Source organism: Paramormyrops kingsleyae, chromosome 13, assembly GCF_048594095.1.
Source record: "Paramormyrops kingsleyae isolate MSU_618 chromosome 13, PKINGS_0.4, whole genome shotgun sequence".
Taxonomy (NCBI): domain Eukaryota; kingdom Metazoa; phylum Chordata; class Actinopteri; order Osteoglossiformes; family Mormyridae; genus Paramormyrops; species Paramormyrops kingsleyae.
The window spans coordinates 1527237-1550350 of NC_132809.1; the positions used below are offsets into that span (position 1 = coordinate 1527237).

Genomic DNA, 23114 nt, shown 5'->3' on the forward strand with positions numbered 1-23114 from the left:
TGTGCTCCCCTCATTTGCCTTAAGCCTCCGCAGAGGAAGGATGTGGGACACAATATATATTGGATCGATCAACTTTACAGTGGTTGTATTCTACTCTCTCACTGTGTCACCCTCATTCTCCTTAAGCCTCTACAGAGGAATGATGCATGACACAACACTGGATGGATTAATTTTGTTGCGGCAATGTCTGTTTCTCTTTCTGTGTCACCTTCATTCTCCTTAAGCCTCTACTGAGGAAGGACGTGGGACACAAGGCTGCAGGTATTGGCTTTCTCACTCTTTTTATGCTGTGGAAATAATAAAATTATTTAACTAATGTTAGTGGAAAGGTGCTTGGCACTGGATGGTCTGAAATCAGACCTGGGGAGAATTAATTCACCCCCCAGATATTGGATTGTGGAGGGTTTAAATAACTCCCACACATAAATTTATGGAGAGTTTAAATAACTGCCATATACTAAACTTTTCTATACTGTGTTATCCTAATCTCCCTAAAACCTCCATAGAGGAAGGGTGTTGGGACACAGTTCTAATGGATTATCTCTATTGGGATCGTGCCTGGCATAGGATGGCAATGGATTGAATCTGGAGCTAACTCGCATGCTGGGATGTGCCTCTGGGGGGCCCTCAGGTGAAAGTCCGTGCCACAGGTGGTTGCCAGCCTATAGTGGGCGGCTTGCCAGATCTGGGAGAAGGCGGTCCGGCGTAGGCTGAGGTTAAAGGCCCTCCATGCTGTGAACCACATTGGAATGCAGATCTGAGGGGGCAACATCCGATTTAGGCGAAACCCCATAACAATGATGGACCGGGGTACTTTAGCTGCAGGGAAGGGCATAAACCTGTTGGCATCGTGTACTACTCCCTGTGTGGCTTTAACCCATATTGGCCTCCTACTGCTGGGACTCTCCTGGACCTTCCATGTCGTCGTCGCCGCCGTCCCCTGGAGAAAACAAGGTAAAGATTGACATTTTTTACTATGGGGATAATTATGCATGTCCAAACCCTGTTTAAAGGGATGATGTGTTGGTGCGTAAGCGGGCTGATGCACCGATGAACCTGATTGATTGGCCAGTGCCTTACTGTGTCCCTGGCATGCCAGGGTGCAGGCAGGGGTCTCGGCCCCTATACATAAACCTAACCATAACCATAAGGCTACTATGCCGGATCCCTAACCCTAAGATCCCTGACCATAAGGCTCTTTAGCCGGGTCTTAAACAAAATATTTTACTTTGACCTTTGCCCCTTTACTTCTATAGCAATTACCCACTGTGTCCCCTCAATATCCATCTGACTTCCGTGGAGGAAGGATGTGGGACACAGTGGTGGTGCAATAACTTTTATTTATTAGCATTTCGACATCGATGGGAGTGGATGGACCTTTGGGGGGTTCCTGGGTTCATTATGTGACTCCACCCGGGGGACACCGGGGGGAGATACGAGGCCACGGTATGGTGCCCTTTATCCCTCGCAGGCCAGTAGCCGTTGGGTGTCCGGCACTGGTAAACCTGAAAATGAGGTGAATGGATTTCCTTAAAGTCTAGTAGACGTATATAAGTCATAGTTCACGGCCAATACCTACCTTGATGGCGTTGTCGCTCCTCCTACCTGTTCCTCCGGGCTGTCCTGGGATCCTGGATTCCTCGTCGTCCTTCTTCGTCTCGTCGCCCCTGCAAAGCAAAGAAACATCATTAAAGCCGCAGTTTGGGATTGGATGTGGTGCGCGTAAGCGGGTGGATGCATGGACCCGAATTGGCCAGTGCATTTCTGTGGCCCTGGGACGCTGGGGTCACAGGCCCTGGGGTTTCTAACCCCTCTTTCATAACCGTAACCTTAACCATAACCGTAAAACCGCCTTCCATAACGCTGAAAACCCCTTCACTAACCCTGAAACCGCCTTCCCTAACTTTAAAACCCCCTTCCATAACGCTGAAACCCCCTTCCCTAACCGTAAAACCCCCTTCCCTAACCCTGAAACCCCCTTCCATAACCTTAAAACCGCCTTACGTAACGCTGAAACCCCCTTCCCTAACCATAAGACCGTCTTCCCTAACCATTAGACCCTCTCCCCTGACCACATACTATAACCTAAACCCTGAAATCAGTAATTTGACCTAGCAAATCTGGCTAGGCCTTGCGTAACTATCAAATCCATAACTTGACATTAGCAAATCTGGGCAAGCTTTGCATAACTATCAAATACATCAATTAGACCTAGCAAATCTGGCTAGGCCTTGCGTAACTATCAAATCCATAATGTAGGATCACACATGCACATATCACAGGGCCTAAATTCCAGGTGGCCTGAGACAAGGCCGAGCCTGTGTGTGTAACCCCCCTTTGGTGCCTCTCGTACCAAACACAGATATCAAGGGAGGCTAGCACTCCAACTTTTATTGCCCAAAGATTTAGGGACCTACAGACAAGCAGAGTGGACTTCACAGACAGGGGTCCCTCGACTTGGCACACAACCACCTCCCCATACATTCTGCCTTACATTTCACTCACCCAACAGACAAACACCCTAAAGGAAATTTCATTTAAGTTGGGCTTTTGTATACCCTGTATATTGATTTACTCACGACTACTAGTCTCAATATACAAATATGTTATGTTTTTATGTGTCCTTAGACAATCTTAGTGTTTTGTGTGCCACCCTTATAACCATGTTCACGGAGTATCACCTATTTCACCTCTTTGCTCTTGAACACATATAAATTTAAATAAATAGATTGGTATAGTGTGGTAGAAAAATTATAAATCAAGGACTTGGAATAAAAGTCTGGACCTCTTAGTTTGGTGAGTAAAGAAAATCTCTTTTATTCCAGCAAGTTCAGCAAAGCGCTCCCATCACACTCTGGCACTTGGTACCAAGTCACACCCGGCACACAGAGCAACCAGTAGATAAAACATAACTACCAGGCCTTCTAAGGCCTGATTGGTCATGAAACATCAACAAACTAAGCTGAAACGTATAACAAACACAATTATCCCGCTCCATTGGTTCACTTTGGTAGCAAGGTAAAATCCACCCATTGTACGCAACTTACTGGAGACAGCCTCGGCTTCTAGACTGTACATGAGATATGTATATAGATATTAATTATATGACATTGAATCAGTGTTAATGTTTGATTAATGATTAACACATTGACGTATTGTCTCTGAATCACTGAAAATACATGGTTAACATATGATTAGTATGATTAACATAAGTATGATTAACATGATACGATCAATTGCATATAACATATTATATATTGACTACTACTATTCTATTAAGCTATAACTCTTTGTGCACCAGTTGGGGTGGCTTCGAGTCTCTTCCTGCAAGTGGTTTCTCCCCCCCTTTGCTCCACTGTCTGCCCCTCCAAGGTCCGAGCTTCTGCGGAGCCAACTGCAGGCAGCTATCACAAAGCGAGGTCACACAGTATTCAAAACAATCTCTTCTGGCCTAAGGCCTAAGACATAACAGACCGAATATGCCTCCCCTCCCGGTCCTACTAATGTCCAATTCTACTTCCACAATAGCTACCATTGTATATATGTTCTCATGGTATACCAGAAGAATCTGGAAAGTGAATGTAACCAATGTGTCTTAACTACAGTCTTCTTTGTTAAAACCGCCCCCTTCTCTTCCAACATTCCTTTGCGGTCCTTATCTGATCTTGGTGGACCTCACCAAGTTTCTTTGTTTCTACCATGCTATGTTAAAAGAACTGAATTAAGGTGTATTTTATCCATTTTGGAGAAGATGAATTGGCATAAGCCACACCAAACAAAATATGTTGTTTCCAGATGTGCAACTTATATTGTTATTACCACAAACTAACGGCCATGCCTATCTATGGATAAGATGTGCTGTTTGTAATATGAATATTTGATGTAATATCTGCACAAAGTGTAACATCTGTTGAGGTGCAACCCAAAACACCTGTATCCCATACTGATGTGAATGAGTCACATGGATAAAATAATTAATTGTTTAATCAATTAATGCAGATGGTATGAGATATGTACCTGTGAAGCTGTTATGGCATGTTTGGTATCAAACTGATTGTTAATCACCTCTGATTGCGAATCTGGTCAGTGATTACGATAAAAGTGGATGTATCAAAAGTGATAACAGCTTAATGAAAATCATCAGTAAAGGTAGAATCAGGCGGGCCATAAATCCCAAAAGGACTGATACAGACCCCCTTCCGAAAGCCCGCCAAATGGATGGCCAGCCATTGGGCCAGGAGTCGAATTCCTGGTCATCCCTATTCATGAACTTTAGACCATAAAAATCTAGCACCTCAGAACAAAAGCTGAGCAGAGAACAACCAGCAGCAGCGCAGAGAATAACCGCCAGCCCGAAGGAGAACATCAGCCCGGGAGGAGAGAAGCCCACAGAAGTCCTCCGGTGAAGGCCCAGCTGAACAGAGAACAGCACCCAAGACAAAGCTTCACCAGGAGAGAGAATCTAAAGGGACTCCACTCCACTGCTCCAAACGCCGCGCCTTCCTGAGTGCCATCAGCTCAGCAGCTCTGCCATCAACTGCCAAGACCCCCCCCCCCCACTCTTCAACCAAGTAAACCAACTTCCTTTCATTCTAACAACTTAAGCTGTTCTGTTAACCTGCTATAAGACTTTAGGGTCATGTTTCCACAAACTGTGCTTGCTTTGCAGAACAGTATTTCCCATTTCAGGTTACTCATTTAAATCCGGTCATTGCATTTTCATAATTACATTGTTTGTTTTATTCCGTTATTTCGTGTTTGTTGTTTGTGTTAGGTGTAATGTCTGTCTTATGTCAGTTGTAGTGATCGCACAAAGGCAGGAACTTATTATGAGACACACAATGACGGAGGCTAAAGTTGTGTAAAAGACATGCATTTATTCCTATAAATGCATGTCTTTTACACAACTTTAGCCTCCGTCATTGTGTGTCTCATAATAAGTTCCTGCCTTTGTGCGATCTTGCTACACGCTCTGAACCTCAAACTCGCCTGAAACATCGCGAGACTCTCTCTCATTGGCCGTGAGGGGAGCTTCGCTACCAATCGTGTACATTACCTGGTGATGCAGCTCGCTGGACGAGCCTTCTAACCCAGGTTACTAAGCGATACTGGTAATTAGTGAATCACATTTAAGTCTCACATTAACAGACTCACAGGGATACCGCAATTGAGTTTGGAGGAGCCGACCATTCGGCATAACAATTGATTAATAATCAGCATTAAATAATAATTAATTAAACTTTAATTAATTCAAACATATTGGTGGAGAATATTAAAAAAAATTTCAGCTAATAATTACTACAATAACTTGACATTAGCAAATCTGGGCAGCCTTTGCATAACTATCAAATACATCAATTAGACCTAGCAAATCTGGCTAGGCCTTGCGTAACTATCAAATACATAACTTGACATTAGCAAATCTGGGCAGCCTTTGCATAACTATCAAATACATCAATTAGACCTAGCAAATCTGGCTAGGCCTTGCGTAACTATCTAATCCATAACTTGACATTAGCAAATCTGGGCAGCCTTTGCATAACTATCAAATACATCAATTAGACCTAGCAAATCTGGCTAGGCCTTGCGTAACTATCAAATCAATAACTTGACATTAGCAAATCTGGGCAGCCTTTGCATAAATATCAAATACATCAATTAGACCTAGCAAATCTGGCTAGGCCTTGCGTAACTATCAAATCCATAACTTGACATTAGCAAATCTGGGCAGCCTTTGCATAACTATCAAATACATCAAGTAGACCTAGCAAATCTGGCTAGGCTTAGCGTAACCAACAAACAGCTTAGGCAGGAGTGTGGGAAAGGGACTGGGACGCACTTAGCCCCATTGCATTCTCAAGTTAGCGTGTTAGCATTTGTGTTAGTTTGTCATGATTTCTTCATGTAAACACATTTTCCTATAATGGTAGGTCGAACTCTTGTAGGGGAAGCGCAGGTTTCATGAAATGAAGTCAGAATATCAAGTTATAATGAAATCTTCATTTCGTGTTAGTTTGTCATGATTTCTTCATGTAAACACATTTTCCTATAATGGTAGGTCGAACTCTTGTAGGGGAAGCGCAGGTTTCATGAAATGAAGTCAGAATATCAAGTTACAATGAAATCTTCATTTTGTGTTAGTTTGTCATGATTTCTTCATGTAAACACATTTTCCGATAATGGTAGGTCGAACTCTTGTAGGGGAAGCGCAGGTTTCATGAAATGAAGTCAGAATTTCAAGTTATAATGAAATCTTCATTTCGTGTTAATATGTCATGATTTCTACAAGTAAACACATTTTCCTATAATGGTAGGTTGAACTATTAAAAGGGAAGTGCAGGTTTCATGAAATGAAGTCAGAATTTCAAGTTATAATGAAATCTTCATTTTGTGTTAATATGTCATGATTTCTTCATGTAAACACATTTTCCTATACAGGTAGTGCAGAATTATTAGGCAAGTTGTATTTTTGAGGAATAATTTTATTATTGAACAACAACCATGTTCTCAATGAACCTAAAAAACTAATTAATATCAAAGCTGAATATTTTTGGAAGTAGTTTTTAAGTTTGTTTTTAGTTTTAGCTATTTTACAGGGATATCTGTGTGTGCAGGTGACTATTACTGTGCATAATTATTAGGCAACTTAACAAAAAACAAATATATACCCATTTCAATTATTTATTTTTACCAGTGAAACCAATATAACATCTCCACATTCACAAATATACATTTCTGACATTTCAAAACAAACACAAATCAGTGACCAATATAGCCACCTTTCTTTGCAAGGACGCTCAAAAGCCTGCCATCCTTAGATTCTGTCAGTGTTTTGATCTGTTCACCATCAACATTGCGTGCAGCAGCAACCACAGCCTCCCAGACACTGTTCAGAGAGGTGTACTGTTTTCCCTCCTTGTAAATCTCACATTTGATGATGGACCACAGGTTCTCAATGCGGTTCAGATCAGGTGAACAAGGAGGCCATGTCATTAGTTCTTCTTCTTTTTTACCGTTTCTTGCCAGCCACGCTGTGGAGTACTTGGACGCGTGTGATGTAGCATTGTCCTGCATGAAAATCATGTTTTTCTTGAAGGATGCAGACTTCTTCCTGTACCACTGCTTGAAGAAGGTGTCTTCCAGAAACTGGCAGTAGGACTGGGAGTTGAGCTTGACTGCATCCTCAACCCGAAAAGGCCTCACAAGCTCATCTTTGATGATACCAGCTGAAACCAGTACTCCACCTACACCTAGCTGGCGTCTGAGTCGGACTGGAGCTCTCTGCCCTTTACCAATCCAGCCATGGGCCCATCCATCTGGCCCATCAAGACTCACTCTCATTTCATCAGTCCATAAAACCTTAGAAAAATCAGTCTTGAGATATTTCTTGGCCCAGTCTTGACGTTTCAGCTTGTGTGTCTTGTTCAGTGGTGGTCGTCTTTCAGCCTTTCTTACCTTGGCCATGTCTCTGAGTATTGCACACCTTGTGCTTTTGGGCACTACAGTGATGTTGCAGCTCTGAAATATGGCCAAACTGGTGGCAAGTGGCATCTTGGCAGCTGCACGCTTGACTTTTCTCAGTTCATGGGCAGTTATTTTGCGCCTTGGTTTTTCCACACGCTTCTTGCGACCCTGTTGACTAATTTGAATGAAACGCTTGATTGTTTGATGATCACGCTTCAGAAGCTTTGCAATTTTAAGAGTGCTGCATCCCTCTGCAAGATATCTCACTATTTTTGACTTTTCTGAGCCTGTTAAGTCCTTCTTTTGACCGATTTTGCCAAAGGAAAGGAAGTTGCCTAATAATTATGCACACCTGATATACGGTGTTGATGTCATTAGACCACACCACTTCTCATTACAGAAATGCACATCACCTAATATGCTTAATTGGTAGTAGGCTTTCGAGCCTATACAGCTTGGAGTAAGACAACATGCATAAAGAGGATGATGTGGACAAAATATTAATTTGCCTAATAATTCTGCACCCCCTGTAATGGTAGGTCGAACTATTATAGGGGAAGCGCAGGTTTCATGAAATGAAGTCAGAATTTCAAGTTATAATGAAATCTTCATTTTTTGTTAGTTTGTCATGATTTCTTCATGTAAACACATTTTCGTATAATGGTAGGTCGAACTATTATAAGGGAAACGCAGGTTTCATGGAATGAAGTCACAATGTCAAGTTTTAATTATATCTTCATTTTGTGTTAGTTTGTCATGATTTCTTCATGTAAACACATTTTCTTATAATTGTAGATCGTTCTATTATACGGGACGTGCTGGTTTCATGAAATAAAGTCAGAATTCAAGGTATAAAGAAATCTTCATTTTCAGTTAGTTTGTCATGATTTTTTCATGTAAACAAGTTTTCCTATAATGGTAGGTCATTCTATTATATGGGAAGTGCTGGTTTCATGAAATGAAGTCAGAATTCAAGTTATAAAGAAATCTTCATTTTGTGTTAGTTTGTCATGATTACTTGATGTGAAGACGTTTTTCTATAATGTTAGGTCGTTCTATTATAGGCAAAGCCCTGGTTTCATGAAATGAAGTCAGAAAGAAATCTTTATTTCGTGTTAGTTTGTCATGATTTCTTCATGTAAACACCCGCCTACCTCAGCGCTGTTGCCCCTTTAAGACACCCGCCTAGGGCTAAGAGACAGCGCTCCGGAGCACGGGGTCGTGGGATCGAATCCGGCCTCCGCCTCACCTCTGAAATAAGTCTGAAAATACCCCTACTTGGCTTATATGTGCCTTACTTCAGCAAAACAAAAACGTATAATATATATAATTATTTTAATATAAATATAAAATTTATAATAATAATATATAATAATTATATATTTATTAATATATTGTGAAAAGTCAGGGAAAAAAAGAAAAAGAATTTATTTACAAAAATCACACAAAGCAATTGAAATAAATAATACACATAACAACAAATAACAACAAAACATTATAATTTAACGCGGCTCCTCGTGCTGTGCCTTCCATTGCTCAAAAGACATCCCTTCCGCCTTCTCACAGAAGAATTTATTTTTAAATCTCCTGTGTCCATACTGCTGCCTCCGCGGCTGCCCACACTGTGTGCACGTGTAGTGCGGATGGCTGACAAGTGGTGTGATGGGGAGACCCTGGGAAACGGCCAAAGCTTCAGCTGCCTTCCTCCGCCTCCACTCGGTGGTCCGGCTCCAAGTCTTTAACCCGGGCAGGCTGCCGGGGAAGTCTGCCTGCGAGGGAGCCGGTGGTGTCGGCGGGGCAGCTATGGCTGGTGCAGGTGTCGGCGGGGCAGCTATGGCTGGTGCAGGTGTCGGCGGGGCAGGGAAGGGGACAGGCGGGACTGATGCAGGGGGCAGGGGAGCAGGCTGGGGTTGCGGAGTTGCAGTAGGGGGAGCTTGCTGCCGTCTCTGCACAGCCTGCCCGGACAGGTCAGGAGGGGACGAAAAGCCGAACTGGCTCAGGTCTGAAGGCGGTTCAGCAGACTCTGGCTCCTTTTGCCTGGGCTCAGGTAGAGGGGCGGCTGTTGTCAGGCTGGTGGTGGGGAGAGGGATGTCCATGGACAGCACAGCACATTCTTGCTGCTTGACTAACTCGTTATGCCTACGGGAAACGAGACATTTTTTTAAATAAGAACATAAGAAATTTACAAACGAGAGTTAAATCAGGCCATTCGGCCCATCAAGCTTGTTTGTGGAGAACTTAACTAATAGCTCAGAGTTGTTAAAATCTTATCTAGCTCTGATTTAAAGGAACCTATGGTTTTAGCTTCCGCTACACTTGCAGGAAGACTATTGTAAATAACTTTAGTCAGCATTTACCATTAAGCTGTAAAAAAAAAAATGATCTCAAATGGTGGCTGAACACACTTACTAAACAGACAGCGTACGCTGGTTTATCTCGAAAAGCTGCAGCGACGTGGCCTGCATGAGCCCCGGGCTGCTCAGGACCAGCCATCTGATCCTGCCGTAGTCCTGCAGGATGGCAGCCCAGCGGTTCAGCTTCACCCTAGCGATCTTCTGGCCAGCTGGGTGAAGTGAGAGCTCCAAGCAGATGGCCTCCACGAGCCTGCTCGCATGAGGCCACTGTGCAGGCCCGGTGCCTTGGCCCAGCAGGCAGCTGCTCAAAAAAAATTTAGAAGTTAGGCCAAGTGTAACACAGCAGCAAAGGAGTGCATGCCTGGAAATCTGTAATATCACAGACAATTCACTCACCGCTTCAGGCTTTCCTTGCCTGCGCACACTGACATTTTCTAGTGGCTAGCCTTGAACCTGCCCTGAAGGAGCCGCTCCCTGTGCCTCGGTGGGTACGAGACACGCTGCCTGTCTCTCTCTGGCAGGTTGTTCCAGAGAGAGACGATCCTGGCAACGTGACGATCCGAGAGACAGAGCTCGTGGCGCAGCCCCACCAGGTACCCCGCCAGCCTGACCACGTGGTCGTACCCCGGGGCTCCATCGGGGCCTCTGAAAGCCTGACAGGATGACAAAGGGAGCAAAGTGTGAGTGGAGTGAAACAGCACTGCAAATATCCATTAAGTGAATTGAAAAAAATTAAATTAATTTAAAAAATCAGTGAATGTAGATTGTGCGTCGCCAGTTTTGGCCTTACATGATCGCCATCATCATCCTCATCATCACCAGTGCCAGGAGTCACAGTGCTGGGGCCTTGGTCCATGGGCAGCTCTGCATGAGCTGAGAGGACCTCTGCCACAGCAGCGGGTGAGGAGTGCAGAGGGAGGGAGCCATCAGGGAAGTGCAGAGAGGAAATGGTGTGGTCATGTTCCTCTTCCTGGTCTGCCTCTTCAAAGCCTTCATCCTCCAAGCTCTCCAGGACATCGGGGGTGCCATCTGCACTGCTGGGAGTACAGGTACTCCACCCCGATGAGTTCTCCTGCAGCGAAATCCGGCTTACAGAATTATGGCAGATCATACAAAGCCGTAACCATTACATAACCGGGGAGATGGTCCATGGTTAGAACATGGTGATGGTCCACATAACCACACCTACCTGTGTACTCCCCCCTGGTTTGTATAGTCCTCAACCAGCTTGAGGCCCAGGAGCTCCTGGCTGAGGTGGTTGAGGCTGTGCTGCAGCTGCCCACTGTAACAGCGCAGCACCTGCTCCGGCTGGTCCGCCGCCACCACTCTGTCCTCGTTCCACTGCACCAACCCTTCCAGCAGGTAGGCCTGGAAATTTTCAGCGTTGGCGGAGGTGCCTGTAAAACAAAGGAAACGCGCATGTTAAGTCGCTCAGTACGCACACACGTGTACTAATTCAGTAGCAAAGGCACATGCAGAAAGTGTAAGGAGGACATACTCACCAGGGATGAAGCGGTTGAGGTGGAGGTAGAACGACTACAACGACGTGGAGCCGCGCGCGCAGCGGTAGGTGTGGAGGACGATCCCTCCCTTGGTCAGCTGCCCCGTCTCCGTGTAAAGCCATAATCCAGGAAGGTCTTGGATGCAACCAAGGTGGCGCCTCTGGGTGTCCCATATGACGTCCATCCTCTGGCTGTCCAGCAGGGGGATGCCCATCGTGTCCTTCACATCCCTGAAGGCCTCTAGCAGTTCAGCGATGAGCCGCTCAGTCTCCTGGGCTCCGCGCGTACGGCGCCGACAGTGCCGAGCCAGCATCTTCGCAGTCAGCCTGCCGGTGATCTGGTCTTCGGTCAGGCCCACGATGCCCTGCTTCCCCTCCAGTTCCGCCCGAACAGCCTCCCTCAGGCGAGCCACGTCTGCACTGTCCCACTCAAAAATGCACGACGACAGCTTCGCCATGAAGAGGCCGTAGAGCTGGTGGCTGTCCGTGGTGACGCCCACCGCAAATCTTCGCATCAGGTGCCACACGTCCAGCCTGACGACCAGCTCCTCCCATTCGCAGAACATGGCGGCCGCTCTGGACTTCCCCACCGACGAGCAGCAGTCTCTGTCCACGTACAGGAGCTTGGGCGGAGGGACACCGGCTTCACGGTAGCGCCGCATCAGCCCCGTTGCCATGGGCAACAGCCCGTCACCCTCATGAGCAGTGAGCACGGACATGAGGACTTGCCCGTGCTCATTGCCCACGTTGGTTGACCAGGCCATTGTTCCAGCCGCTGCACCTGCCAGCTTCTTGGTCACCTAAAAAGAAAAAGGTTACCATCAATCCACTTTTGTTGAAAGCCTGTGTGTGTGTGTGTGTGTGTGAGAGAGAGAGAGAGAGAGGTGGTGAAAATTACCTTCTTTGTGGAATCCATCTTCAAGACAAATCAAAAAATTGAGGTGATCCTGGCCTTCATCTCCCCAATTGGAGACCTGACATCCTCAGCATGGACTGTGAGGAGCCACTGGGCTGAGGGGACGGGCGCCATGGGTGGTGGTGGTGCCACCTGCTGCACAACAGCACCAGGGACCTGAAACTTCCTGCACACTGCCAGATATCGCAGTGTGCGTGCCATCCAGGTCTCACTGTGCTGCTCCTTCAGCTTGTTGTGCAGCATGGAGACACTGTTGCCGAGCGAACGCTGTCGCATCAGCCTCACCACCTTCAGGTCATAGGACAACCTGTAAGCACAAAAACACACACATGCACACAAAGTTAAAGGATTTCATTCAAAAAGACCAACCTTTCAACTACACTAAGAGGTAGGCGTGTGTGTGTCTCTGTCAGGGGGTGGAAGGGTAATTGTGGTGGTGTAAAAGAGCACAGTACGGGGTGATTCAAAGGTGCGTGGGGCCCAGGCAAGAACAATGGGTGCTAACGACTTCACATGTAGCAATCCAGCAAAATGTCAGAGCAGGTCAAAGAGGCCAAGCTGCCAGATCAAAGAGATTCTCAGACACCGTGGCTCCGAGGTGACATGAGTGATTGGCAATCTAGCAAAAGGTCAGAGCAGGTCAAAGAGGCCAAGCTGCCAGGTGTCAGATCAAAGGGACTTTATCAGACACTGGGGCTCCGAGGTGACATGAGTGATTGACAATCTAGCAAAAGGTCAGAGCAGGTCAAAGAGGCCAAGCTGCCAGGTGTCAGATCAAAGGGACTTTATCAGACACTGTGGCTCCGAGGCGACATGAGTGATTGACCTGCTCTGACCTTTTGCTAGATTGCCAAAGTGGCCAAGCAGCCTCACGTCAGATCAAACAGACACCGGGGCTCAGAGATGTTCGCATCCCAATGCATAACAGATAGAGAAATGCTTACCTGTACGTCAGGACGGCCGGAAACTCTGCACGGTGCGCAGGGTCCAGCTGCCCCAAGATGTCCTGTGACCAGCCTGCCACCTTCTTACACAGACGGCATTCGAGGTACTCAGTGGCCATGAAGTACCAGCCGTCTATGTCCAGCACCCTCCTAACTTGTCTTGTACAGGCCGTAGGACGTCAGGCGCTGCCCGACCCGGTAGCAGTCGGGCTGCCTGCACACGAGCTTAAACGCCCAAATGCGGTAGGGCATCCACAGGAAGAAGGGGCGGGTGAAGAAAGGGGCGGGTGAAGCTGGCGGCTGACTGAAGACGGGGCGTGGTGCGGGCGGGTGCCACCACAACTGCAAGGAGTCAATAAGGACAGGCCTCCCGTCCTTATTCCTCCTGAACAGGGCGCGGCTGATCCACTTGTGCTGCTCCTTTGGCAGCTGGGGCTTCCAGGCTTCTGGAAGAGGGACGTCCTACAAAAAAAACAACAATAATAATGTCAATATCTGATTTGGAACTCGTTCTACTACTCACTCTTAGTATAAAATAAATGAAGCAGGATGCAGTTTTGGCTACATATCACCTCAGAAGCAGCAAGAGAGACGTCTGCCTTTGCGGAGGCTTTCCGGGGAGAGGAGCGTGAAGCGACCGCTTTGGGGGTGGGGGGCGGGGGCACAGACAGACTGACAGTTACATGGCCAGTGTTGTTGGAAACATGACATACAGCATTTTTTTTAGTTTACTGTGAGCAGTGTTACAAAGCAACTAGCAGAAGCCATACTGTTATTTGATTTCTACTAAATGATTAAAAAATTAATAGAGAATAAATGACAGGATGAGCAAGACAATGAATGAATGAATTAATTAATTAATTAATGAAAGGCAAGTTTAAGCACATAGTCATAGGCATGTAAAGAAAAGTTGTGGTTAAGTATTAAGTTCTCTATGTAATTATCCTACTATGGCAGACAAGCAGACAGGACATGCAGGCCAGTGCAGCGTAGACCACCAGCACCAAGGACAGTGAGGCTAACATTCAGCTTAGCTGCTTACCTTATCCCACTTCAGCATTTACGGCTAACAAAGATGAATAATAACAACAACAACAACAGTAAATATACAGTTCATATGTTTGTATAATTTAGCAAATTTTGTATGTACAACGCATCATTTTATTTATTCAAAAATATATTTAGTGTAAATGGCCCAATTTCTATTTTTTGTTGGACAAGGGAATATTGTATTATTTAATATGCCTAAGGTATTATTTTTATATAATTTTGTGAATTTATATTGCCTAGGTTTTACTTTGTTTTGTGGGACTTTTATTTTGAAATCACGTGCTTAGCCCTGGTAAGCACTCACGTAAAGGGAAATAGGGGGAGGACATACTGATTTGCGCCCTCCGAAGCGGCACAAGCCCTTACGTTGGTACATTAGTGTATTGTTTAATTAATGCAAGTGTGACGGATCTGCTTTTCACTCTTAGACACCAGAACAACACCAAAAGCTGCTTTCCATTATTTTATTGAATCCTGTAGAAGACAATTAAACATATATATTGTCTTCGGACTGCAATGCACATCTGACCCCCTCATCAATACCCGGCAGCATTGTATGGTCAGATTAATTATTTTCTCAAACATGTATGTCAAAGCATTTCGTAAATTTTACAATTTATCCACTTTTCCATACATAAGGATACATTAAAATCGACAGGAAAACGTTTTTCTTTTCTTCCCAGTTACAACAGAATTAACACATTTTTGATTTATAACCTTGAACCAAATTCAAAAAACTACATACAAAGATTTATGTGGAAAAAAAAAGAATGAAATGCACCAGAGCTAAATATGTTTAGGTAATTAAACTGTAAAGAGAATGATAGACAATAAACGTACCTGTAGAAGACAATTAAACATATATATTGTCTTCGGACTGCAATGCACATCTGACCCCTATACATACAAAAATAACAGTATTCTCACTGCGAAATAAAAATGACGAACACAAAATGGCGGATTGCCCACGTGCATTTAGCACTTATGTTAAACTCCGTAAAATTTGTCACAAACTTAATTTCGCAATAAAACCCAGACAAAAATACCGTAATATAGTAATATAGCTTTCACAAATGACAACTATTTTCAGTACAAAAAGAGACGATTAAATACTCTCAGGAGCAACTCTCCGCACAACTTACCCTCATCAATACCCGGCAGCATTGTGAGGGGAAGCGGGGAAAAAGGCGAACTACGGAAACACAGGAGGTACAAAAAGGGGCGATGTGCAGGTTTGTAATTGCCACAGACAATGAATAAAAATGACTGCAAAATGTGTTTTCAAAATGATAAAATTCACAAATATTAAATAAAACCTTTAAATAAAAATCACAATACAATCTGAAAATATTATAATTTTAACAAAGTGCAATTCTAACTCTGTTACACAAGGTTCGCAATAAAAAGGTAAAACCATCAGTTAAGGCTGGACCATTTTTCGGAGGAGACGCTACATTTAGACTCACCTGACGTCTCAAGCTCCACTGCACAGGCCAGGAGGTCTGCATCTGAGGGCTCTGACAAACACGAATGGAAAATATCTTAGTATATAAGTCTGAACAAAAGAACACTGCAGTTGTTAGTTCTGCATAAACTGTATTTAAAGCTTACCAGGAGCTGTGCTGGTCATCGCCTTAGAGGAGCCCGGAACGGCAAGGGGGACCTCGAAGGGCACAGAGCTGGGCGGTGCCCGCTGTGCATCCCTCATCTGGATGTACTTCTTCAGTGCATCCATTTTGGTCCCTGGCTTGCTGGGCTGCTCCCTAACCCACTGGACATAGCTGGATGACGGGCAGGGTACCGGGGGGCGGGGGGGGACATAAATCATCAGTCATTATTACAAAAATTACAATCATTACTATTACAAGCACATTTAGCAGGCTACTACTAAGAGTGAGTGCTCACGTCCTATGCATGAACTTTAAATAACTTTGCAAAAACTACAATATGTAAAGCAAAAACAGAGACTTTACCTCCTCCTCTCCCTGCCCTTGCACTCATACAGCTCCTTGTAGGTGCAATGCCGGTGTGCACCAAATCCCACAAGTGACTTGTGTGATGGAGCCTCCACCCGCCGCCGCTGCCTGATGGCCTCACTCATCTTGGGGAAGGAGCTGGCATACCTATGTGCAGAAATGGAATGAGGGATTGGTTAACACTGGACTTTTCTATCAATGTTGTTGGGATGTAGTGATTTTGTGCCTTGTGGTTTAATGGCTTACCTGAAGAACACATCCTTATTTCTCATAACACTGCTCGCTGCTGTAGTGTCGCTCAGGTTGCCGGACTCCTTCTCCGCCTGATGCCCAGCCAGGACCATGGCAGCATAGCCAGCGTCATTGGACAGAAGCCACTTGAAGGTTTTCCCCCGGTACTGGCCAAACTGGATAGCACACTCGCTTGCTACCAGCCGGTGGTCCCGGGCGTCTCCAGTCTGGCCCACACGGGCTCTCTGGGTGGCCAGTGCCTTGGGTGAGGGGCACAGAGTGAGCTCCGCACTGGGCTCAAAGCGGAAAACTGGTGCAGAATCCATTCTGATAGGAAAGAAATATTGAACAGCTCAATAAATGCAAATATAACCAAGACATACTGAAATGAAAATATATATTGATATATTATCTCCGTGGAGAATTTTTAGATCTTTAAGTAAACAGAGCTGTGTCCATGTTATACTTGCATTCTCAGCAAAAAATACTGAACGGCTCAATAAATGTAAACATCTCTTGGACATAATGCAAGACATAATGAAATGAAAATATATATATTGATTTAATGTTCCCTGGAGAATTTTTCATCTTTTTAAGTAAACAGGGCTGTGAAATTTATTGATATATTAATATAATGTTTCCTGAAGAATTTTGCAAATTTATTGATGTATTGATTTAATGTTCCCTGGATAATTTTGCATCTTTTTAAGTAAACAGGGCTGTGAAATTTATTGATGTATTGATTTAATGTTCCCTGGATAATTTTGCATCTTTTTAAGTAAACAGGGCTGTGAAATTTATTGATATATTGATTTAATATTCCCTGGATAATTTTGCATCTTTTGAAGTAAACAGGGCTGTGAAATTTATTGATATATTAATATAATGTTTCCTGGAGAATTTGGCAAATTTATTGATGTATTGATTTAATGTTTCCTGGAGAATTTTTGCATCTTTTTAACTCTTTCATTGTCGCCGCCTAGTGGTTCGGACGCATACGTCAGAATTTTCAATAACAGAAAAAAATGACGTTCAATAAAAGAAACAAATGTATCAAATCAACCAAAAACGGCTTGTTACACTACAAAAAACCTTTCAGATAATATCTGTAGAAAGTTGCTCAATTTTTGTGCCATGGTTTTTTGTAACAAGTAAAAATAAAATGACCATGGTAGCCATCTTTTAACTGGTCTACTGTCAGGAAGTAAAATATAAGTGTTAATAAAATGAAAACTAAGCACTTCAAACTATTTCTTTCATGGCCAATAATTCATAAACCGTCACAGTATTAAGACAAAACACGCATTTTTCCATAAATATGACTGTAATGCTCTCAAATAGCTTGCTCACTCATCGCGGAAAAATGTCAGTCGGCATTCTGTACATTCGTGCAATGTTTTTTATCTTCGTAGTTTTAGAAGAAAACCAGTGAATAAAATGACAAAGTTACCCTCGTTTGAAAGCTTGATCTCTTATGTACATAAATCAATCACTGTAATCCTTCATTGTCAAGTATTTTTTCAGATATATGCTCTGCTTCCCTGCTAGCACATTATTTTTTACGCACTGAACCTTTGCCCACGGTTATGTTTCACCATAATAAACTTTTTACATGAACATCAAATTACATTGTCATTTGCTTCATCCAATAGAGGTGTGTCTAAGGTTTGCAAAATGGTATGGGATGTGCTGATAGGGCATTGTTTTTCGCGCTGGGGACATGAATGCGCAAATTATTCTCTGCAGGTGCAGTATTTGTGGGAGTGTCTCGAGTACGCATTGCGCACGTAGTCTCCGTGAGTTTACCCAGTTATTTTCGGACAACAACTTTTTTGACTGAAGAAAAATGGCTTGGATGACTTTCACTGTTGAGAAAGCACAGAAGATGATTTTGAAGAGTGGTTCGGGGGAAGAAAGTGTCGCTTTTATCCATTGATTCGATGGAGGACGCTTTTTTGCGCGGAGAGGGTGCAACGCTCGACATAAGTACATTTATTTACAGTTTACATTTTACTCTTTTATTCTATAGATTTTTATAATTACGTGATTCAGCAAATTACAATTAACATTTGCTTTGGTAACACTTGTATTGTGGTACATTGGGAAAAGTTCCGCATCGCCTTTGTCAAGCTTTGAAGTGTGCAAAGTAATGCAGCGCTTTTGGCTTTCACTTTGGCAAAGTTACGCGGGGCTTTGTTTGGGCAAAGTTATGCGGGGCACTTGTCGGCCTTGTTTGAGCAAAGTTATGTACAGTACTTGTCGGCTTTGTTTGGGCAACATTATGTACGGTACTTGTCGGCTTTGTTTGGGAAAAGTTATGCAGGGCACTTGTCGGCTTTGTTTGGGCAAAGTTATGCGGGGCACTTGTCGGGCTTTGTTTGGGCACAATTATGCGGGGCACTTGTCGGGCTTTGTTTGGGCACAGTTATGCGGGGCACTTGTCGGGCTTTGTTTGGGCACAGTTATGCAGGGTTATGGTTAGAAACAAAATGTTTCTTATGACCCTTAAGTGGTAATGCATTTAGAAAGAAAGACGCTATCCTAAAACACTGCTAGTTACACTGCGGCCATTTTGGATAGGTTTGGCACAAGTCGTGTGAATAAAATATAGATTTTCCTACAAATGTGTGGTGATTTTGTGTGACAAAATGTTACTTATGACCCATAAGTGGTAATGCATTTAGAAAGAAAGTTGCTACCCCAAAAAACACTGCTAGTTACACTGTGGCCAGTTTGGATAGGTTTTGGATGTTTGGCACAAGTCATGTGAATAAAATATAGATTTTCCTACAAATGTGTGGTGATGATGTGTGACAAATTGTTACTTATGACCTATAAGTGGTAATGCATTTAGAAAGAAAGTTGCTACCGCAAAAAACACTGCTAGTTACACTATTGCCATTTTGGATAAGTTTCAGATTAGTTTAGGTTAGGTTTTGGATAGGAAAGGCTCCCAGTTGCACCATTTGCTCTTTCCTCCGTAAAACCTGTTGGGCTGCATCAAATGATATGAAATTGGGCACACATGTAGAAAACAAGTTTGGGAACCAGATTTTTAAAATTGGACCTATTCCATTAGGTAGTTTTTAAATATTTACAAAAATCTAAGACACAAAGACGTTATATTGTTTTTGTTATATTCGCATGTCCATAAATTATACACAGGTTATTCATTTCGTTATTGAACTTCCTACAATCAATTGTAAAGTGGTCAACTTTGCTTTTAGGTATCAGGCATGTGTCTGTGACTTTTATATCTGAAGTTATAAGGTAATTATTGCAAAGAGGGAAGAAATGCCCCCCCATGCAAGGGGCCCCTGGTTCACTGCATAAGGTTAAGTAAACAGGGCTATGTTTATGTTAAATTACTGGCAAGAAGTATTATTAATGACAAAGACTACATAACTTTTCTATACAAAATATTTTTAAAATTACATTGTGAGCATCGGCATTCTTATGCAATATGACATATCGGATCGACATCATCAAACTAACGATCTGCAAAACAAGAAATCAATCGGTTAAAGGACCGAAAAAAAAGAATAAGCAGCTTCTCAGGCTTACTTGTTAGAGCTGTGTAGGACGCCGGAGACGAAGCAAAAGGAGTGACAGATGCGACGATAATGTCCCCGCAACCGTGGTCTTCATTTATATAAGCGCGCGGGCGGGCGGAGCTAGTCTTGCGGCTCGGCCAATCGCGCGGGGTCATTTCGGCGAAACAGTTCTTTCAGCGGGGGAGGCGGGCTGAAACAATTCTTTCCCCGGGTGGGCAGTTCTGCATTTTTCAAATAGGCACGCCCACTTCCACGTTGACCTTGTTTCATCGTTCAGTAGACTAAAATAATCTGAGGCAGATGATTTTGGACACCTACAAAGCTACAGGAAGTGTGTATTTTAGTCCTTCAATCAAAAGCCTTTGGTTCAGTAAAGAGTATGTGGGACACGTATAATTCAGTCTCCAAGAGAATATGCTTGAAATTTAATCTATACTATTTTTTAAAATGGCTACGCCCACTTCCACTTTGACATTTTATCGTTAAGTAGACTAAAGTAATCTGAGGCAGATCATTTTTGACACCTACAAGCTACAGGAAGTGTGAAATTTAGTCTTTTAATCAACAGCCTTTAGTTTCGAAAAGAGTACCTGCGATAATTATAACTTAGTCTCCAAGAAAATGCTTGAAATTTAATCTAATCTGCATTTTTAAATAGGCACGCCCACTTGCACTTTCACCTCGTTTGATCGTTAAGTTGACAAAAATATTATGAGGCAGATTTTTGACATCTACATGCAAAGGGAAGTGTGAAAGAAACATTTCCCAATACTTTAGCTTCTTTATACCCATGTTCTGGCAAAATATAGGGCCAGGGCATAGCCATTGCTGTGCCACCGACATGAGGAATGCTCATACCACTTCCTCACCTATATAATCTTTCATCAGGCACCAACTATGTGCTTGCTATGGCAGCACATATACTAAAATTGGAACGATACAGAGAAGATTAGCATGGCCCCTGCGCAAAAGGTGGCCCCTGGTCTTCTCTGTGGGCCCCGCCGGGGCCCCTGAGTGTGGCAGGGGCACGGGCCCCACCCCTCCCACCTCAGGGGCCCCTGAAATTCACCACAGAGGGCTCGCCTACGGCTCTCCCGAGCCGACCCGTCGGGGCCCGGGGGTGTGGGCCCCACCGGCCTACCTCAGCGCCGTTGCCCCTTTAAGACACCCGGCTAGGGCTAAGAGACAGCGCTCCGGAGCACGGGGTAGTGGGCTCGAATCCGGCCTCCGCCTCACCTCTGAAATAAGTCTGAAAATACCCCTACTTGGCTTATATGTGCCTTACTTCAGCAAAACATACAAGTATAATATATATAATTATTTTATTATAAATATAAAATTTATAATAGTAATATATAATAATATTTATTAATATATTGGGGAAAAAGTCTCGTACACACTTCAGGGGAAAAAAAAAAAGAATTTATTTACAAAAATTACACAAAGCAATTGAAATAAATAATACACATAACAACAAATAACAACAAAACACTATAATTTAACGCGGCTCCTCGTGCTGTGCCTTCCACTCCTCAAAGGATATCCCTTCCGCCTGATGCCCAGCCAGGACCATGGCAGCATAGCCAACGTCATTGGACAGAAGCCACTTGAAGGTTTTCCCCCGGTACTGGCCAAACTGGATAGCACACTCGCTTGCCCACACGGGCTCTCTGGGTGGCCAGTGCCTCAGGTGAGGGGCGCAGAGTGAGCTCCCCACTGGGCTCAAAGCGGAAAACTGTCCATTCTGATAGGAAAGAAATATTGAACAGCTCAATAAATGCAAACATAAACCAAGACATACTGAAATGAAAATATATATTGATATATTCTCTTCCTGGAGAATTTTTTGATCTTTAAGTAAACAGAGCTGTGTCCATGTTATACTTGCATTCTCAGCAAAAAATACTGAACAGCTCAATAAATGTAAACATCTCTTGGACATAATGCAAGACATAATGAAATAAAAATATATATATTGATTTAATGTTTCCTGGAGAATTTTGCATCTTTTTAAGTAAACAGGGCTGTGAAATTTATTGATGTATTGATTTAATGTTTCCTGGAGAATTTTGCATCTTTTTAAGTAAACAGGGCTGTGATATTTATTGATATATTACAGTTTTTCTCCATTGGTTTGGCTCATTTCTTGAAACCGAGATGACATTCTCAAAACCATAAGGTCATTTGGCCAAACAATCTTACAGTTCTGCTCAACATTATAGCTCACTAGCAAAATCAAATATCTTTCCCCAAACTCTTCATCCATGCTTCAAAAGCAGATTCCTTTCCCATATAAAAGGTCAGTACAGTCAAAATAGCACAGATCCTTCTCAATTGCCTTGGCACATGTGCATTCATTTAGTGCTTTTGTCAAAATAACCTGGATGGTTTAGCACAACACCATGGATCCCCTGCAAAAGCTCATATCTCTCCCAAAACAGTTTATCCATGTGTCAAAACTAAATATCCTTCTCATATAAATAGTCAATGCCCCCAAAATGCATTATACCTTTGGCATTGTTTAAGCACTGCAAGTCAAAATGCTTAGACGTTTTGTCACTGAGGCACAGGTCTAGCAACAGAATACAACTATGAATAAAACTAAAAGTTTTTACAGTAAAAGCAGCCTCCAATAAACCACTCATACTCAAGGAAACTGTAAACATTTTTATTCGTACAAAGAAATGTTAACATTAGAGAACATACTGTGAAAAGAAAACGTATACAGGATTCTGTAAATGTGAACAGTTATAAACACAAACAAAAAACAAAAAAAACTGTAGCCTACCATACTTAAATAAAGTTTCAGAACTATAGTACAGTAATATTTTCAGTGGTCGCCATTGTCACCCTCTCTTTCCTGGCCACCATCCTCATCCTCCTGGCCATCGACGCGCTGCTCTCTGTTAGGCCATAAATTCTCATCCACATCGCAACGGATATTTTCTCTTGCGATGCAGCGAGGGAAGAAACGGCGTGAATGTCTCAGCCATCCCCTACATTGATCCCCTGTGATGTGGATCCCCTTCGTTAGTTCTAATTTCACCTGATTGATTGTCAATTACTGTCATAAATTTATCAAATGTTCCAAGAAATTCTTTCATGGTATTATATCCTTGACAGT

The 23114-nt window shown here is 43.4% G+C and overlaps 2 protein-coding genes and 1 pseudogene across 4 annotated transcripts; 1 reads left to right on the top strand and 2 right to left on the bottom strand.

The window, feature by feature from the left end:
• Nucleotides 1-8873: 8873 nt before the first annotated feature.
• On the bottom strand, nucleotides 8874-12340 carry LOC140578134 (uncharacterized). Its single transcript, XM_072698062.1, has 7 exons — nucleotides 12218-12340; nucleotides 11321-12119; nucleotides 11008-11215; nucleotides 10609-10890; nucleotides 10215-10471; nucleotides 9874-10119; nucleotides 8874-9603 (listed from the first exon to the last, which is right to left on the bottom strand). Exons 1-2 carry the CDS (start codon nucleotides 12233-12235, stop codon nucleotides 11355-11357), a joined length of 783 nt encoding a protein of 260 aa, XP_072554163.1. The 5' UTR covers nucleotides 12236-12340; the 3' UTR covers nucleotides 8874-9603; nucleotides 9874-10119; nucleotides 10215-10471; nucleotides 10609-10890; nucleotides 11008-11215; nucleotides 11321-11354.
• A 1691-nt stretch (nucleotides 12341-14031) lies between these two features.
• Nucleotides 14032-20096, bottom strand: LOC140578245 (uncharacterized). 3 transcript variants are annotated; one of them, XM_072698673.1, is made up of 7 exons: nucleotides 20001-20096; nucleotides 16452-16763; nucleotides 16203-16352; nucleotides 15841-16010; nucleotides 15696-15746; nucleotides 15372-15421; nucleotides 14621-15126 (listed from the first exon to the last, which is right to left on the bottom strand). In XM_072698673.1, the coding sequence occupies exons 2-7, from the start codon at nucleotides 16760-16762 to the stop codon at nucleotides 15034-15036; spliced, it is 825 nt and encodes a 274-aa protein (XP_072554774.1). In that variant the 5' UTR covers nucleotide 16763; nucleotides 20001-20096; the 3' UTR covers nucleotides 14621-15033. The 3 variants fall into 3 exon arrangements, with proteins under 3 accessions (XP_072554776.1, XP_072554774.1, XP_072554775.1); XM_072698675.1 differs by lacking the exons at nucleotides 14621-15126; nucleotides 15372-15421 and adding an exon at nucleotides 14032-14245; XM_072698674.1 differs by having other exon boundaries at nucleotides 15022-15421.
• A 793-nt stretch (nucleotides 20097-20889) lies between these two features.
• LOC140578292 (U6 spliceosomal RNA) lies at nucleotides 20890-20959 on the top strand (annotated as a pseudogene).
• The last annotated feature ends 2155 nt before the right edge of the window (nucleotides 20960-23114 follow it).

Bases quoted from the DNA above. Each gene is read 5' to 3' on its own strand.
- LOC140578245 (XM_072698673.1), bottom strand. From the start codon at position 16,762: ATGGATTCTGCACCAGTTTTCCGCTTTGAGCCCAGTGCGGAGCTCACT. The intron at 15,747-15,840 runs GTAAGCTTTAAA...CGTGTTTGTCAG, and splicing joins GATGACCAGCACAGCTCCTG to AGCCCTCAGATGCAGACCTC. The intron at 15,422-15,695 runs GTGAGTCTAAAT...GTGTTTCCGTAG, and splicing joins AGTGGAGCTTGAGACGTCAG to TTCGCCTTTTTCCCCGCTTC.